We start from the raw sequence: 18748 nt of genomic DNA, 5'->3' as shown, positions 1-18748 counted from the left end.
GATGTAGCTGCCATGCATACTCCCGATGATGCGTGCACACACGTGCATGATCTTCATGTGGTGGTGGCACACAAGTTGGATGCTCAGAGAGTGGAACCCCTTCCTGTTAACGCATGGCACTCCTTGACATATATGGCATCTATTACCCCTGGACCTGGGGCATCCCATCGATGGTGGAGGATCCTGCTGCCCAGGCAAACAGGGTACCCGCGCGCCTGGCTCCCTGGAATGATCCTGAGGCGTAAAAGTTCAAGCTGCAGCCACCGGGAGTGGGTAGCCTCCTCCTCCACATGGTGCAGGACATGGCACAGGTGCTTCACCGTCCTCTTGTTGAGGCGGAGCCTCCTGCAGCACACGCTGTCCGTCAACTGTTCGAAGGGTCAGCGACGCCTGTACAACCTGGGCCGTCGCCGGCCTCTCCCTCTAGGTCCCTCCAGATAGATTGAATCTATCCCTGAATGCCAGCAAAGCTAAAGAGCTGGTTATTGACTTCAGGAAGCAAAGTACTGTACACACCAGCATCAATAGGACCGAGGTGGAGATGGTTAGCAGTTTCAAATTCTTAAGGGTACACATCTCCAAAAATCTGTCCTGTTCCCCAATGTCGACGCTACCACCAAGAAAGCACAACAGCGCCTATACACCCTCAGGAAACTAAGGAAATTTGGCATGTCCACATTAACTCTTACCAACCTTTGCAGATGCACCACAGAACATAAGAACAAGGAGCAGGAGTAGGCCATCTGGCCCCTCGAGCCTGCTCCGCCATTCAATGAGATCATGGCTGATGTTTTGTGGACTCAGCTCCACTTTCCGGCCCGAACACCACAACCCTTAATCCCTTTATTCTTCAAAAAACTATCTATCTTTACCTTAAAAACATGTAATGAAGGAGCCTCAACTGCTTCACTGGGCAAGGAATTCCATAGATTCACAACCCTTTGGGTGAAGAAGTTCCTCCTAAACTCAGTCCTAAATCTACTTCCCCTTATTTTGAGGCTATGTCCCCTAGTTCTGCTTTCACCCGCCAGTGGAAACAACCTGCCCGCATCTATCCTATCTATTCCCTTCATAATTTTAAATGTTTCTATAAGATCCCCCGTCATCCTTCTAAATTCCAACGAGTACAGTCCCAGTCTACTCAACCTCTCCTCATAATCCAACCCCTTCAGCTCTGGGATTAACCTAGTGAATCTCCTCTGCACACCCTCCAGTGCCAGTACGTCCTTTCTCAAGTAAGGAGACCAAAACTGAACACAATACTCCAGGTGTGGCCTCACTAACACCTTATACAATTGCAACATAACCTCCCTAGTCTTAAACTCCATCCCTCTAGCAATGAAGGACAAAATTCCATTTGCCTTCTTAATCACCTGTTGCACCCGTAAACCAACCTTCTGTGACTCATGCACTAGCACACCCAAGTCTCTCTGCACAGCGGCATGCTTTAATATTTTATTGTTCAAATAATAATCCCGTTTGCTGTTATTCCTACCAAAATGGATAACCTCACATTTGTCAACATTGTATTCCATCTGCCAGACCCAAGCCCATTCACTTAACCTATCCAAATCCCCCTGCAGACTTCCAGTATCCTCTGCACTTTTCGCTTTACCACTCATCTTAGTGTCATCTGCAAACTTGGACACATTGCCCTTGGTCCCCAACTCCAAATCATCTATGTAAATTGTGAACAATTGTGGGCCCAACACGGATCCCTGAGGGACACCACTAGCTACCGATTGCCAACCAGAGAACATAGAACATAGAACAGTACAGCACAGAACAGGCCCTTCAGCCCTCGATGTTGTGCCGAGCAATGATCACCCTACTCAAACCCACGTATCCACCCTATACCTGTAACCCAACAACCCCCCCCCCCCCCACTTAACCTTACTTTTTAGGACACTACGGGCAATTTAACATGGCCAATCCACCTAACCCGCACATCTTTGGACTGTGGGAGGAAACCGGAGCACCCGGAGGAAACCCACGCACACACGGGGAGGACGTGCAGACTCCGCACAGACAGTGACCCAGCCGGGAATCGAACCTGGGACCCTGGATCTGTGAAGCATTTATGCTAACCACCATGCTACCGTGCTGCCCCTAGAGAAACACCCATTAATCCCAACTCTTTGCTTTCTATTAATTAACCAATCCTCTATCCATGCTACTACTTTACCCTTAATGCCATGCATCTTTATCTTATGCAGCAACCTTTTGTGTGGCACCTTGTCAAAGGCTTTCTGGAAATCCAGATGTACCACATCCATCGGCTCCCCGTTATCTACTGCACTGGTAATGTCCTCAAAAAATTCCACTAAATTAGTTAGGCATGACCTGCCCTTTATGAACCCATGCTGCGTCTGCCCAATGGGACAATTCCTATCCAGATGCCTCGCTATTTCTTCCTTGATGATAGATTCCAGCATCTTCCCTACTACCGAAGTTAAGCTCACTGGCCTATAATTTCCTGCTTTCTGCCTACCTCCTTTTTTAAACAGTCGTGTAACGTTTGTTAATTTCCAATCCACCGGGACCACCCCAGAGTCTAGTGAATTTCGGTAAATTATCACTAGTGCATCTGCAATTTCCCTAGCCATCTCTTTTAGCACTCTGGGATGCATTCCATCAGGGCCAGGAGACTTGTCTACCTTTAGCCCCATTAGCTTGCCCATCACTATCTCCTTAGTGATAACAATCCTCTCAAGGTCCTCACCTATCATAGCCTCATTTCTATCCTATCTGGCTGCATCACAGCCTGGTATAGCAACTGCTCGGCCCAAGACTGCAAGAAACTTCAGAGTCGTTAACACAACCCAGTCCATCAGACGAACCTGCCTCCCATCCATTGATTCCATCTACACCTCCCACTGCCTGGGGAAAGCGGGCAGCATAATCAAAGACCCATCCCACCCAGCTTACTCACTCTTCCAACTTCTTCCATCGGGCAGGAGATACAGAAGTCTGAGAACACGCACAAACAGACACAAAAACAGTTTCTTCCCCGCTGTTACCAGACTCCTAAACGACCCTCTTATGTACTGACCTTATTAACACTACACCCTTGTATGCTTCACTCATTCACCCGATGCCGGTGTTATGTAGTTACATTGTGTACCTTGTGTTGCCCGATTATGTATTTTCTTTTATTTCCTTTTCTTCCCATTTACTTAATTATCTGTTGAGCTGCTCGCAGAAAAATACTTTTCACTGTACCTCGGTACACGTGACAATAAACAAAATCCCTGGCCTGGTCCCGGCCGCAGCGGAGGAACCTGGTCACCGGGCCCTAGATCCCACCTCATAACTTTACCTGGACTGGGCACTGTTCCCTCCCCGGTGCACTCACCCACCCTCTGCTCGTAGAAATATCCCTGGTGCTATAACACAGGCCCTGGGTGTTCGAATGTTGGCTGCTGCGTCCATGGTGTTTATTCCTCCAGCGTTCAGGCATAGTGCCTCACGGTCTGATTGGGATGCCGGGCAATAACTCCCCCCCCCCCGACATGACATGCCTATCTACGGGAATCCACTTGGGAGCTGAGAAGTGCTCACTTGGACTATGACTGCCAACTCCCTATCAGCAATAGCCTTCAGCCACGCGGCCAGAGGCTGTCACGGTCAGTGGGAGTTATGGGGTGCCATTATCCAGGGGTGGCATGGTGGACCAGCGGGTGCCAAGACACCTATCACCCGCCCACCGATGGGGTGCCCCTCCCAACCCCCTACCGATGGGGATGATCTGGGTGTCTTAGCGTATGCAACGCAAAAGGCTAGAATACAGATACAGCAAGTAATTAGGAAAGTTAATCAAATGTTATCATTTATTGCAAGGGGAATGGAAAACAAAAGTAGGAAGGTTATGCTTCAGTTATAGGGAGCATTAGTGAGATGACATCTGGAGTGCTGCTCATAGTATTGGCCACCTTATTCAAGGAAAGATATAAATGCGTTAGATGCAAATCAGAGAAGGTTTACCAGACTAAAACCTGGAATGGATGGGTTGTCTTATGAGGAAAGCTTGGACAGGCTCGGCTTGTATCAGAGGTTAGTACAGTAAAGAGTTGATTTGATTAAAACATGCAAGATGTAAGGGATCTTGACAGGATGGGTGTGGAGAGGATGTTACCTTTTGTGGGAGAATCTAGAACCAGAGGCTGCTGTTTAAAAATAAGAGGTCTCCCATTTAAAATAGGAGATGAGGCAAAACATTTTCTCTGAGGGTCGTTAGTCTTTGGAACTCTCTTCCTGAAAAGGCAGTGGAAACAGAGTCTTTGAATATTTTTAAGGCAGAGGTGGATAGATTCTTGGAAGGGGATGATAGGTTATCGGGTGTAGGCATGATGTAGATTTAAGATTACGATCAGATCAGCCATGGCCTTATTAAATGGCGGAGCAGGCTCAAAGGGCTGAATGGCCTACTCCTGTTCCTTGTATGTTCATAAATGTTTGCATAGGAATGAAGCACACAACACTGATGAAGATTTTAACCTAGATAAGGCCCATACCCTGGACAAGTGCAAGGCACTGTTCTATTGTTTAGGTTCTCACCTTATCATATTGGCAGACAACAACATTTTCGGTGTCAAAGAGTTCTTGGCCCTCTTCATCACTGACATCATCTTCACTATTCAGTGGTTCCTAGGAGAGTCAGCAAAAGCAATTAACGTACAATTTAAACAAATGTACAACAGCTGTAGAGATCAGTCAAAGTAAGCCTGGTGGTGTGCAACGGCACACATGCACATGCTTCTGGTCTACCCACAATCCCGACAATTTTCAGACAATTCCACATTCCTCCAATTCTGACCTCTTGGGCATCCTTTTAGACCTCCACTTGCCATCAGCTCCCAAGTCCCTAGGTTTTGAAATTCACATTTTAACTTTCTCTGCCTTGTCATCTTCCTCTTCTCTTCTAAAACCTTCCTTAAAACTCCCCTTTGGCAAGGTTTTATGCCTAACACTCCAAATATCTCCTTTGATTGGGTGCTAGATTTTGTTCAAATAAACATCAAGAAGCATCACAAGGCATTGCTTTCTCAGTTAAAGCTGTGACATTAATGCAGTTTTCCACTGTTATATTCATATGAGCATGACACCAGACTTTTGCATAGCAACTTTCATGACAAAGCAGTTTGCAGCCAATATAGCCACTGTGAGGTATGGTCAGGTTGTAATGTATGAAGAAGCCGTTTAGCTTGACACGGTTAGCCTGAAGGAGTGTTTGTTAGTAGGGAACGACTCTTGTCATTGAAACATTTCATAGTGACCTAAGAAACAAGAGAAAGAGTAGGTTCATTTAGCGTACTCCATCAGTAAATAAGATCATGGCTGATCTTGTACGTCCAAGCTACCTTCCCCCACTATCCCTTGATATCCTTTTTATCCAAAAATCCTATCTATCCCATCTCAATCTTAAATAGCTGGCCCCTTATTGTGAGACAGTGACCCATAGTTCTAGTCTTCCCAATCAGAAAAACATATTTTCCAACATCTATTCTGTTAAACTCCTTTAGAATTTTATGACTTCAATTTTAGATCATTTCTCAATCTTCTGAACTTTGTGGAATAGCCTTGTCTACTCAATCTCTCCGTATAGGATAATTCCTTCATCCCAGGAACTTGCGATCCTTCGTTGCATTCCCTCCAGGGTAAGTATGTTTTTCCTTAGGTAAGGAAGCCAAAACTGCACACAATACTCCAAGTGTGGCTTCATCAACGCCCTTTACAACTGTAGTTTATTCCCATGCGTGGGTGAGGGTTTCTCTGGCTACTTCAGGCTGTAAAAGGTCTCTTAATTCCACAAGAACTGTAATTCAGGTGGTTCTGGGCCAGATATTACCTCTTCACGGTTAACAGGTAACGGAATCGCTTTTTTAAAAATTGCATTTATATAGCGGCTTTCAAAACCATTAGATGTCACAAAGTACTTTACAGTCAATTAATCACTTTTTGAAGTGTAATCACTGTTGTAATGTAGGAAACACAACAGTCAATTTGCACACGACAAACCTCCCAATAGCAATGTGATAATGCTGAGAATAATCTTTTTTGTGATGATGATTGTGTGACATACACTATCCAAGAACACCAGGAAGAACTCTCTACTCTTTTTCAAAATAGTGACATGAAGCCTTTACAACCACCCGAACAAGCAAATGCGGCCTTGGTTTAACATCATATCCCAAAGGCAACAACTCCAACTGTGCTGTGCAATGCTCTCTCAGCACAGCCCAGCAAATCATAGTGTGTCTTTTGCTCATATTTGATTATTAATTTATTTTTTAAATTTTAGGTTTACCAAAGGCTTATTAAATAACCTTGATCCCCAAGGTGAACTTAATTGCCACGTCAATCATTGATATATAATGAGCATTGCATACATTTTTTAATATGAAAAGTCTCTTGTGAGTTAATATGCTGTCCTAACTCAGTATGAGGAACATAGTCAATGACAATGAAATCAAAACATTACAGTTTCAGTGATCTTTTCTGAAGACGATTTCAAGTGGTAAATGAAGGGATTTCTAGGATAATCAGTATTTGGAATATTAACTTCAGTATAAACCTGTTTTAAACACAAGTTACATTACCTCTTCAACTTGTCCATCTTCCCCAACCTCCTCCTTGTCCTTCTCTTCTTCCTCATCGTCATACTCATCCTCTTCATCATCTTCATCTTCCTCTGAAGAAGTGTCCCCAGACCCATCTACTTGCATCACTAAAGGCGGTTGCTGCTGCTGTTGTTGCTGCTGCTGAACAGGAGCGGAGCTGTTTGTCTGACCAACTTGTGTTGAAGGGGTTGCTGTTACAGTGGTCGCTTGCATAACCTGAAAAGTTTTATTTTAAAAATTGCCATTTTAAAAAAAATTTGGTAGACTGGCATTATTATACTCTTCCTCATTCTGATCATACTTCAGATTGAAAAACAGCCAATTTGGACAGATTTCTAATGCTGCATATTGTCTAAACTCATGTAAGCAACCTAAGCAATGAAATACAATTTTCTACTAACCATGATGCGCCTGATGAAGGAGCTTCGGTCCGAAAGCTAGTGATTTAAAACAAACTGTTGGACTTTAACCTGGTGTTGTAAGACTTCTTACTGTTCTTCTAACCATCAAATGAATACATGGCCGCTCTGGCTACCAGCAAATGTTGAAACAATCTTTCTTGTACTCGATGGGAATAACTGGCACCAATGGGCATAAGTCAGGGACTTGATGCAAGGTTGGGAGGTCAGCCTGCAGTTAGGGGCACTGGAGTCAGGCTCCATAAAGTGCCATGACCAAGGGGTGTCAGATGAGTTCCTCAATCATGTTTCAGCGCATCCCACTTTTGCATTTATGAAATAACTCTAGTGAATAACATTGATTCACACTTTTCCATCTACTCATTTTTTTAAACTAAATTTAAAGCACCCAATTATTTCCTCCCCCCCAATTTAGCATGGCCAATTCAACTACCCTGCACATCTTTGGTTTGTGGGGGTTGAGACCCATGCAAAAACATGCATAATGTGCAAACTCCACACAGACAGTGACCCGGGGCCGGGGTCGAACCTGCGTCCTCGACGCCATGAGGCAGCAGTGCTAACCACTCCACCACCGTTCCACCCCTCTACTCCTTTTTTAATGAACAGCTTACCTGTGTGTTTGAAGGAACTTTGTTCCCAGCAACAAGAATTTGCTGTGGTTGAATAATCACTCCAGTCTGCTGAGGGATAGTTCCGGGTGGCAATGGAGTCAGCATCTACAACAAGAAAGTTAAATGCAGCTTTATAACTACTTTCAGCTGGATTTCCAGTTACGAGCTTTATATCTCTCCTGTGTGAACATTTTTGTGACAAAAGACCAAATAAGGTTATCTTTCTGTATTCATAGTAGATGTGCTTTTGTATTTATTTGAGTTGTATCTGTAGACTGCTGATAGCTATGGCAGTTTAAAAGACATTAAATAAACCACGGCAAAAGGATACTGTACTTAAAAACATCAAAAGTATGCTACTTAAAAAAATATTGGGCAGTTTTTTTAATGCAGAAAAATCATGTGAATACCGCAATTAGCAGCACTGACAGGAATTCACTTAAGAGTTGACTTTTTTCACTTACGGTACAGCATTATTCATTTAGAAAACTCACCCATGAAACTTTATACACATCCATTGGGCATACAGAAAGAAGAACGGGCCACTCCGTTTGTTCAGCCATTCAAATAGACCATGGATGATCTATATCTTAATTCCATCTCCCCACTTTGATTCTACAACCCTTATCCAGTAAAATATATCACATGGCAGCACTTCGTGCAACAGACAAGGAGGGAGCGTGACATCACCATCATAAGTTCTCCCCGTGTCTGTGTGGGTTCCTCCAGGTGCTCCAGTTTCCTCCACAGTCCAAAGATCTGCAGGTTAGGTGGATTGGCCATGCTAAATTTTCCCTGAATTTCCAACGGTCAGGTGGGGTTGCGGGGAAGTGAGCCTGGGTAGTGTTCTTTCAGAGGTCTGGTGCAGACTTGACAGGCCGAATGGCCTCTTACTGCACTCTGGGGAATCTCTGAAGACAACGATCTCCTGTCAGCCACGAGCAGACCAACTGAGGTTGTATTTCATAGCTAGTGGGAGTGGTGATGTGAACCTAAATAAATCTCTCTAAAACTAGCAGCTATAAGCTTTTCCTATGAGTGGGAAAATGCCTGTGCATCATCTCACCTGCAAGCTGCCAGAATTAGATGCTTACACAGTGGCGTTAAGAAACACATTGAAAAATGAAAACCTACAAACTGAAATGGAACTTCAGGCTGACTATCTTTGAAGTCTACTGAAAAGTTATGATTCCTCTTGATAAGGAACAAAATGCAATTACTTTTATTGACCTTCCTCTACCTATTCCTCCCTTGTCTACAATTCTGAGAAGTTTTTGTCCACTTCATTGCGGTGTGTATAGTTTTTACAATTTCCATTTGTAAAGCATTAGGATTTTACCCTTCCTGATTTATTTTTTTAAAGAGCTAGAACCATAAAACCAAGTTTGCACAGCAAAAGGATACTATTTCACTATTGTTTATGTGCTGAAGCAATCCAAAATGACTCCATCTGCCCTGGTGCGCCTCCACAGCTCTCATTGCCTCTGCTTAGAATATTTGCCACCTTCTTTATTTATAGCAGGTAGTGGTCTGACATGGCGTGGACACAAATTGAGGAAAAGCATTCTTCGCTTAGCAGGCTGAATATAAATATTATTCACTTTATTGCCAACATAAACTGGTACTTAGTCGAGATGTGAACTAATCAGTTGTACCCACCTGCTGTATGACAGGTGCCTGCACACCACCGGACTGCATCTGTTGAATAACCTGCTGCTGTGTCACTGATTGCGCCAGTACAACTTGCTGGTGTGGCTGGATAAAGTAGTGGGCCCCATTAGGAGCTCGTACAAACTGCAGCAGTTGCCCTGTGAAAAAATGAGCAGTGTCTCACAGGTTACGTGTGAACGACCAACGTTGGTTAGGCTTCTGCTAAGGATAGATTCTAAAGATCACAAATATGTAACAGCAGCAACTGATATTTATAGAGCACATTTAACAAAATAAAATGTTCCAAGGTGTATGTTCCAAAATAAAATTAGATATTAGGGTGGATGTTCAAAAGGTTGGTCACCAAGGGGTAGGGTTTAAAGAGAATCTTAAGAAAAAAGTAGAGGGATTGGGCCATTTAAAAAATAAATGTAAGAGTTTAGTTGCACGGCACCTGAAGGTACAGCTACGAATGGCGATGTGTAAAATCAGGGCTGAGAAAAATGCCCAAATTGGAGACTGAATATCACAGAATTGTAGGAAGGACGAAATAGGGCAGGGAGGGATTTAAAAGGGTGATGAAAATGTCAAAATATAAATGTAACCCAATATAACAGAAACAAGAAATGAGTTTTTAAAATCAGAGCACAGAAGGACTGTATTCGAACCATCGTGCTTTGAAAGAGCGATATAATTTTACCTCTTTTTTGCTCTTCCTCAATAGTCCTGAAAACGTTTCTTTTCATATTCCCTTTTGAAAGTGACAACTGAATCAGTTTTCATCACCCTATCAGGTAGTGTCTTCCAGCTATGTTGGGACAGCTTTCCATCTTGACTACAGATATTTCTCCAGAAAATTCATCTCCTCAACCCGACCCAAGCCACTTATGCCCCTGCCCGCTAGATTCTTGCCAGAGTGGGAAGTCTAATAACATTCAAATAAATTGCAACGTAGAAACAGAATTACAAAATATAGAATGACGGTCAAAGGAGAAAAGCAAAGGGAAAAAACTGACTCCAACGTGGCCATCAAGCATGAACCAAATAGGAACAACACAAATGTAAAGTACAAGTAGAGGGGTTGTTGCATTATGGTATTTGTGGCCCTCCCTGAACCCTAGTGGCAACGTGAAGGCTGTAAATTAAGATGTGCTTTTACCTGTATTTGTTAATATTGGTCCATTAGAAAGCTGGTAGGGAGCTGGAACACCTGCTGGTAATGCCAGAGTTGCAGCAGTGGCAGCTGCACTCTGCAGAAGAAACAGAAGGAATGTTATTTGACTGATGAAAAGCAATTACAACAGAAATATTTATTCTGCCCTGTGGTGCAAGCACAATTTGGTTGCAGACTAATGTGATGACATGCACACTTGTAAAATGGTGGTGGAGCACATTCAGTTTTGAAGGCAAGCAACATTTTGTTTTCGGATTAATACTGCAGAGTGTAAGAAAGAGGTTAGAAAGCCTTTTTCTCATGGCAAAGGAAAATTTGAATACTGTTTGTAATACCTGGTGTGATGTGAATCATGTGACTTGAAGAAAAATCCACTGAAATTCTTATTTTTATAATAAAAAGCACCAGTAAAGACAGTAAACATGAATTGCATCTTTTATCATTGTGAAGGTTAAGCTGTTTCCAATGAGTTTCTGTAATTCTAATAAGGACCAAGCCACTCACTGAACAAAATAAATCTAGAACCTATACCTTTCCCCTTCCAACCTCCATATCGACAATTGAAAAATTGCAATTTTTCAGAACTAAATAACAAACAATACTACATGAGGTGGCATGGTGGTTAACACTGCTGCCTCACAGCGCCTGGGATCCGGATTCAGTTCCAGTCTTTGGTGACTGGCTGCATGGAGTTTGCACTTTCTCCCTGCCTCTGCGTGGGTTTCCTCAGAGGTTTCCTCCCACAGTCCAAAGATGGGTAGGTTAGATTGCCCATGGTAAATTGCCCATTGTGCCCCAAGATGTGCAGGTTTGATGGGGGTTATGGGGTTACTTGGATTGGGGGGACCTAGGTAGGGTACAGTATCAGAGGGTCGGTGTAGACTCGATGGGCCAAATGGCCTCCTTCAGCACTGTAGGAATTCTCTGGAAATCATACCCCAGATATTCAGAAACTGCAGGGGACAAGCCCTACAGGATTCAAATCCAAACAGGGCAGCATGGTAGCATTGTGGATAGCACAATCGCTTCACTACTCCAGGGTCCCAGGTTCGATTCCAGCTTGGGTCACTGTCTGTGTGGAGTCTGCACATCCTCCCCGTGTGTGTGTGGGTTTCCTCCGGGTGCTCCGGTTTCCTCCCACAGTCCAAAGATGTGCAGGTTAGGTGAATTGGCCATGATAAATTGCCCTTAGTGTCCAAAATTGCCCTTAGTGTTGGGTGGGGTTACTGGGTTATGAGGATAGGGTGGAGGTGTTGACCTTGGGTAGGGTGCTCTTTCCAAGAGCCGGTGCAGACTCGATGGGCCGAATGGCCTCCTTCTGCACTGTAAATTCTATGATAACATTAAACAAAAGGAAATGTGTCCCAAGACAGAGAAAGACTTGAGGCATGACAACCCCCGCTGTTGCACACCTCCTAGAAGATGATTCCCGAGCAGACCCAGCCCTGGAGTAAATCACCACCCCACACTCTTAAAGTTGTGGAATGGGATGGAGATCTAAAAATGGGAGAGAGAGCAGTACAGTGGCAGAACAGACCCAAGTTCAATTCTGGCCTTAGGTGGTTGTTTATGTGGAGTCTGCACGTTCGCCCCGTGCCTGCGTGTGTTTCCTCCGGGTGTTCTGGTTTCCACTCACAGCCCAAAGATGTGAATGTTAGGTGGACTGGCCATAATCAATGTGTGGGGTTGCAGGGCAAGGGTGAAGGAGTGGAGGGTCGGTGCAGACCCGATGGGCCGAATGGTCTCCTTCCGCACATAGGGATTCTATGGAATAATTTGAACTGACATCTGAAACAAATCATTAAGAAGTTCACTGCTCACACAAATAAACTGGAAAACCAGAATCAGTTAACTAACGGATGAGTTTTGTTAACTCATTCAAAAGCTAAAAAACAGCAAAGGTCACAGCAAAAAACAACAAGGGTCAAATGCCTTTTCCTTATCACAGCATGGAATACGGAATATCCTGAAGTACAAGAAGATGTTTATGAAACTGACAGCAATTCTGGCATTAGAATACAAACACAACCTAAACCAGCCAGAGATAAACTGATGGGGGCAGCTTTATACAATTGCCAACACTCAACAATTCCCACCTTATTACTCGTAAAAATTGAAGCTACCAAACTTCAATTAATTTAAATCAAACATGTACGGGAAAGGCTTGGCTGCAAAATAGCCTGACGATGTTTATTGTTGAGGTCAATACGAATAATGATCACTTGAGTGGTCAGTACCTGCCCTGTGAATATGTACCCAAGCAACACAAACCTCCAGGAGAGGAGGGAAGAGAAAAATGGCAAGAAAAAAGTATATCTTTATGTAGGGGTGTGTGTATTTCTGTATTTTTATATATCCTTACCATGCCAGTTGGATTCATATGCTGTATTAGCTTCCCATCTTGCATAATAACTTGCGGTCCTGATTTATGAGAAGATGAGAAAACTATGGGATAAATTAAGCAAAGAAAAATATTGTCATTAGTATTTTGAACATATTAACTAAGCAGAGTTAAACTTAATAGTTCTCATGCTTTAAATGTTTCACATACCATATCACCAGAGTCAAGGAATAGGTTTTCAGGAAGAACTGAGCCAGAACTGTTTAAGGAATAGTTACCCAGGCTTAGTCTCATCCAATTTAAGGTGCTGCACTGGGCCCACATGTCCGGGACTAGGATGAGTAAGTTCTTTGGGTGTGAGGATAGGTGCACCAGATGTTCGGGGAGTCCAGCGAACCACGCCCATATGTTCTGGGCATGCCCAGCACTGGAAGAATTCTGGAAGGGGGTGGCGGGGACGGTGTCGAGAGTGGTCGGATCCAGGGTCAAACCAGGGTGTGGCCTCGCGATTTTTGGAGTTGCGGTAGAGCCGGGAGTGCAGGAGGCAAAGAGGCAAAAGAGGCCGGTGTCCTGGCCTTTGCGTCCCTAGTAGCCCATCGAAGGATTCTGCTACAGTGGAAGGATGCAAGGCCCCCAAGTGTGGAGACCTGGATCAGTGACATGGCGGGATTTATAAAACAGGAACGGGTCAAATTTGCCCTGAGAGGATCAATACAAGGGTTCTATAAACGATGGCAGCCTTTTCTGGACTTCCTGGCGCAAAGATAGGTATCTTGGTCAATAGCAGCAGCAGCAGCCCGGGGGGGGGGGGGGGGGGGGGGGGGGGGGGCGGTGTTCCTTATTGTAGTTTCTATTCTGTAACTTTATATTGTGTTAATTTGCGTTGTTGTTAAAATGCTGTGTTGTGCATGGGGGTGGGGTGAATGTTTATGATTATTAATATTATTGTTATTTTTGGTATTTTACTATGGTGCGTTATTGTTGTGTAAATTCAAAATTTTTCAATAAAAATTATTTACAAAAAAAGGAATAGTTACCCAAAGATAAAACTGAAGGTGTCTGATGGGTTCGTTCTGCTTCCTCAGGTCTTTTTATTTCCCTTCCATCCTCTTTAGATTAGAATTTATCATAGAATTTACAGTGCAGAAGGAGGCCATTAGGCCCATCGCGTCTGCAACGGCTCCTGGAAAGAGCACCCTATCCCAATAACCCAGCAACCCCACCCAACACTAAGGGCAATTTTGGACACTAAGAGCAATTTATCATGGCCAATCCACCTAACCTGCACATCTTTGGACTGTGGGAGGAAACCGGAGCACCCGGAGGAAACCCACGCACACACGGGGAGGATGTGCAGACTCCGCACAGACAGTGACCCAAGCCGGAATCGAACCTGGGACCCTGGAGCTGTGAAGCCATTGTGCTATCCACAATGCTACCGTGCTGACACCAGTCCACGGATCTGGTGCAGTTGGTACATTACCTTTGTGGCGACTCTGACATATTAACCAGGGCTCAACAGTCACAAGTGCCACAGATAAAAGTGCAATTCTAATTTCAAAATAACATGAATTATAACCTAGTACTAATTCTAAGTTTTACAATATCTGGTATCCTAAAGAACACAAATAACATTGGATAAGCTTTCATTATTTTTCTGCATTAATTGGTGCCTTTTAAAACATTTATATTTATCAAGTAGTTGCATGGTTTCTTCCTGCACACAGTCACTTGTGCAAATAATGGATCAGAATATGGAATCGGGGATTGAGGACTGCGTGCCGGGGTGATTGGGGAGGATCAGACGGGTTTTGTGAAGGAGAGGCAGTTGTCGGCGAACGTGCGGAGGTTACTTAATATGATTATGATGCCCTCGGAGGGCATGATGTTGAGGTTATGGTGGCAATGGACGTGGGGAAGGCTTTTGATCGGGTGGGTGGGCGTATCTGTTTGAGTTGTTGGGCCAGTTCGAGTTCAGAGGGGTTTATGGATTGGCTCCAGCTGGTGCACAAAAAGCTTGTGTGCGGATTAACCAAATGAGTTCAGGATACTTTGGGCTTCACCGCGGGTTGAGGCAGGGGTGCCCACTCTCCCCGATGTTGTTTGCCTTTGCTATAGAGCCGTTGGCAATGGCACTTAAGGCGTTAAGGGATTGGAGAGGGTTGGCGATGGGGGTGGGAGACATTGGGTTTTGTTACATGCGGATGCCTTATTATATTTTTTTCGGACCCGCTGGGCAGCACTGGGAGGATTATGGAGATCTTGGGAGATTTTGGTCTGTTTTGGGGATATAAATTGAACATGGGAAAGAGTGAAGTATTCCACATCAATGCCAGAGGGCAGGAAAGGAAATTATTAGGGGAGCTACCATTCATGGTGGTGGAGATGAGATTTAGGTATCTAAGCATTCCAGTGGCGCGGAGCTGGGCCCAGCTGCATAGATTAAACTTGGTTCGATTGGTGGAGGGGATGACAGTGGATTTTAAGAGGTGGGACGTTTTGCCGCTGTCGCTGGCTGGCCAGGTGCATACAGTGCAAATGACAGCGCTGCCTAGATTTGTTTGCGTTTCAGAACCTCTCAAGTCTTTTTTCAGGAAAGTCAATGGGCTGATCTTGGGGTTTGTGTGAGGAGGGGAAGGCCCCATGAGTGGGGCGGGCTTTACTGGAATGGGTATGGAAATGGGCGATAGAGAGGTCAGTCAGGGGGCAGGTGGAAGCAGCATTGTGTAGGCCAGGTACTCCGCGAGCCTATTGGTGGTCTCGGCTTTAAGGGTGTGGGTACAATGTAGGTGGCACTTGGGGTTGGAGGGTATGTCGTTGTTGATGCCGATTTGAGACAACCATGGATTTGTGCCGGCGAGGCTGGATGTGGGATTCCGGGGATGTTGGCATGTGGGGATTGAGTACTTCAGAAACTTGTTTTGGCCTTTGCCTCCGTTAGTCCAGAGCAGATTTTGCTGGAGGGACTGGATAAGTCACTGAAAGCGCGGGTGAGTGACCTGGCAGAATTCCTGAGGTTGGAGAAGATGAAAATTAAACGAAAATGAAATGAAATTTGCTTATTGTCACGAGTAGGCTTCAAATGAAGTTACTGTGAAAAGCCCCTAGTCGCCACATTCCGGCGCCTGTTCGGGGAGGCTGTTACAGGAATCGAACCGTGCTGCTGGCCTGCTTTCAAAGCCAGCGATTTAGCCCTGTGCTTAACAGCCCCTTGTTAAGATCAAGTTCGCTCTGCGGGGGCTGGTAGAGGGGTTCTCCCGGAGGTTGAAACCGTTCATCGATTTCTTCAAGGAGAACGAGAGGTCAGCGGAGGGAGGGGGGGCTAAAATGGTGAAGGCGGGACATGGCGGAGTGTTGTGTTTGTTTATTGGGTTGATGTGTTGTTCTTCTGATATTCTGTGTATATTTGTTAAATGCCTTGAATATAAATAGTTTTAATTTAGAAAGTTATTAATAAAAACACCTTTCCCAAATAAGGATGTCCACAACTACTTTACAACCAGAAGTATTTTTGAAGTGTCAGTCACTGTTGTAATGCAGGAAATGTGGCAGCCAATTTATGCACAGCAAGCTCAAACAAACAGCATACTGCTGCAGGATAAATATTGGCCTGGACTACAGGTAGAACTCCCCTGCTCTTCTTCAAAATAGTGCCCAGGGGGCAGATATTGCCTCGATTTCACAGCACATCAAAACGATGGCACCTCCAACATTTCCCCACTCTCTCTGTGCTGCTCTGAAACAATTAGCCGAGATAATATGCTCAGGCCTCCAGAACGAGACATGAACTCACAACCTACTGACTCAAAAGACGAGAGCCACATCTGAGCAGCAGCTGACATTGGTGTAACCCAAGCAAAATAAAGTAGAAAATGGGTGAGTGAACCCATTTCCCTCATACAACTCAGATAATAAATGTGGCCACTTAAAATGGTGTACAGTAAGGAATGCTGGGAAAAGTGGTCAAGGGTATGGACAAGCAAGCTACAGGCAGATCAAATAAAACTACAGGAAAAGACTTTGCAGACTTCAAACAAATTCACAGCTTTATGCGAATAACATAAGTAAAGGGCTATCTCCAGGCCACCAACAGGACTAATACAGCTGTCTTGTTAATCACAATTGCTTACCAGACACAGCGGCACCCAATTTGTTTTTTGGAAGGGCCTACATGTTTCCAACACTTTGAAGTATGGCCACTAAGTGCCCACCGCAAAATTGATGTGGCAGCCCGATTGGATTTTATCAAACAGGCTGATTGAGCCCTGATCAATTGATTGACAAATGGGGGCAGCATGGTGGCGCAGTGGATAGCACTGCTGCCTCACGGCGCTGAGGTCCCAGGTTCGATCCCGGCTCTGGGTCACTGTCCGTGTGGAGTTTGCACATTCTCCCCGTGTTTGCGTGGGTTTCGCCCCCACAACCCAAAGATGTGCAGGGTAGGTGGGTTGGCCATGCTAATTGCCCCTTCATTGGAAAAAATGAATTGGGTACTCTAAATTAAAAAAAAACAAAATTGATTGACAAACGACCCAGAGACCACGAAAAGAGTTACGAAATTCAAACAGCATAAGTTACTGCACAGATTCATTCTTTCTCTGGAGTAACTAAGAAAGGTGACTTCCACCAGCCGGCGAAGGAGACCATCTACGCGACCAACAGAAGGAAGACCAGTGCCTGCAGAGAACCAGATTGATAGCCAACTAACAAAGGACTAAAAGACTGGAACTACTGATAACAGGCCTGTATCTGCTCAGTACTTGTCAGTCACTGCTGAGTTAAGTTCTTGGAACTATTGGGGTAATGTAACCTATGACTGGAAGTGTGTGATTGAATAACCATAACCATTGTGTGAGCGTGAATAAATATTGTTCTGTTTTATAAACTGAGTCTCATAGTCATTTGTCCACCGTATAAGAGTTAAGACACACTGTGGTTTAGAAAGGGCAACATAATAATAATCACTTGTTGTCATGAGTAGGCTTCAATTAAATTACTGTGAAAAGCCCCTAGTCGCCACATTCCGGCGCCTGTTCGAGGAGGCCAGTACGGGAATTGAACTTGCGCTGCTGGCCTTGCTCTGCATCACAAGCCACCTGTTTAGCCCACTGTGTTAAACCAGCCCTTAACCTCATTCACCCTTCTGAATTATGCGCTCTGCTGTGCCCCCACAAACTCAATTTGTAACCTACCTAACTGAGAGGCAGTTTCTAAAGGCGGCAGCATAACTGACCTGAATTAGCAGGGATGGTGAGCACTTGCTGCGTCTGTTGCTGCTGAGCCTGATGTTGCTGCTGAGCTTGATGTTGCTGCTGCTGTTGCTGCTGCTGGTGATGGTGGTGCTGCTGCTGCTGCTGTGCCTGAATTAAAATCTGTTGCTCCTCAGAGTGGAAACCATCAACAGCTTTTGACTGCATTAATTTGTTCTCCCACAGCTGACAGTTCAGGAGGAAAAATAAAACCTAGCGTTAATTTATCCATGAGGAACTTGGCTCAGAGATCCTACTTCGGAGAATCTGACTCAGAAAAGATGCCATCCATTAGGCCAGTTTAACAATCCCACCCAAAAACATAGCTCGAGGTTCAGTGCAAAAGCACAAATTTTTATGGCAACTCTGAACAAAACGTTTCTTACTCAAGAATAGCAAAGAAAACTATAACGGGAGAACTGACAAAAATATGCACACTGTAAATGCCGGTAAATCTCTAGTTTCGAGGGGGGCACTTGTAGAGAATGCCACATCGAAGTTGAGGTTGATGCTGAATAATTAAATCACGCTTGCCTCAGCTTGGAAGAAAAGCGTGCAAACCATGAAGTTGTGTCAGCAAACCAGTATATACCTAAGGGACTGGGATACAGAAATTTTATTTTAAATCTTCCCGATTTGCAGGGGCGACATGGTGGCGCAGTGGTTAGCACTGCTTCCTCA

General features: G+C 44.5%; 1 protein-coding gene across 1 annotated transcript in view; it reads right to left on the bottom strand.

Moving 5' to 3' along the window:
• gtf2a1 (general transcription factor IIA, 1) overlaps positions 1–18748 on the bottom strand; it is an 80456-nt gene that overhangs the window by 11693 nt on the left and 50015 nt on the right. The window contains exons 3-9 of the mRNA XM_038773632.1: positions 18052–18253; positions 12840–12922; positions 10463–10553; positions 9313–9461; positions 7654–7758; positions 6600–6836; positions 4558–4647 (exon numbers count right to left, since the gene is read on the bottom strand). Of these exons, the coding sequence (XP_038629560.1) occupies positions 4558–4647; positions 6600–6836; positions 7654–7758; positions 9313–9461; positions 10463–10553; positions 12840–12922; positions 18052–18253 (957 nt within the window). The remainder of the gene's footprint in view (positions 1–4557; positions 4648–6599; positions 6837–7653; positions 7759–9312; positions 9462–10462; positions 10554–12839; positions 12923–18051; positions 18254–18748) is intronic.

This window comes from Scyliorhinus canicula, chromosome 2, assembly GCF_902713615.1.
Source record: "Scyliorhinus canicula chromosome 2, sScyCan1.1, whole genome shotgun sequence".
Lineage (NCBI taxonomy): Eukaryota > Metazoa > Chordata > Chondrichthyes > Carcharhiniformes > Scyliorhinidae > Scyliorhinus > Scyliorhinus canicula.
The sequence above is the reverse complement of the archived record's forward strand: the minus strand, read 5'-3'. Positions and strand labels throughout refer to the sequence as shown.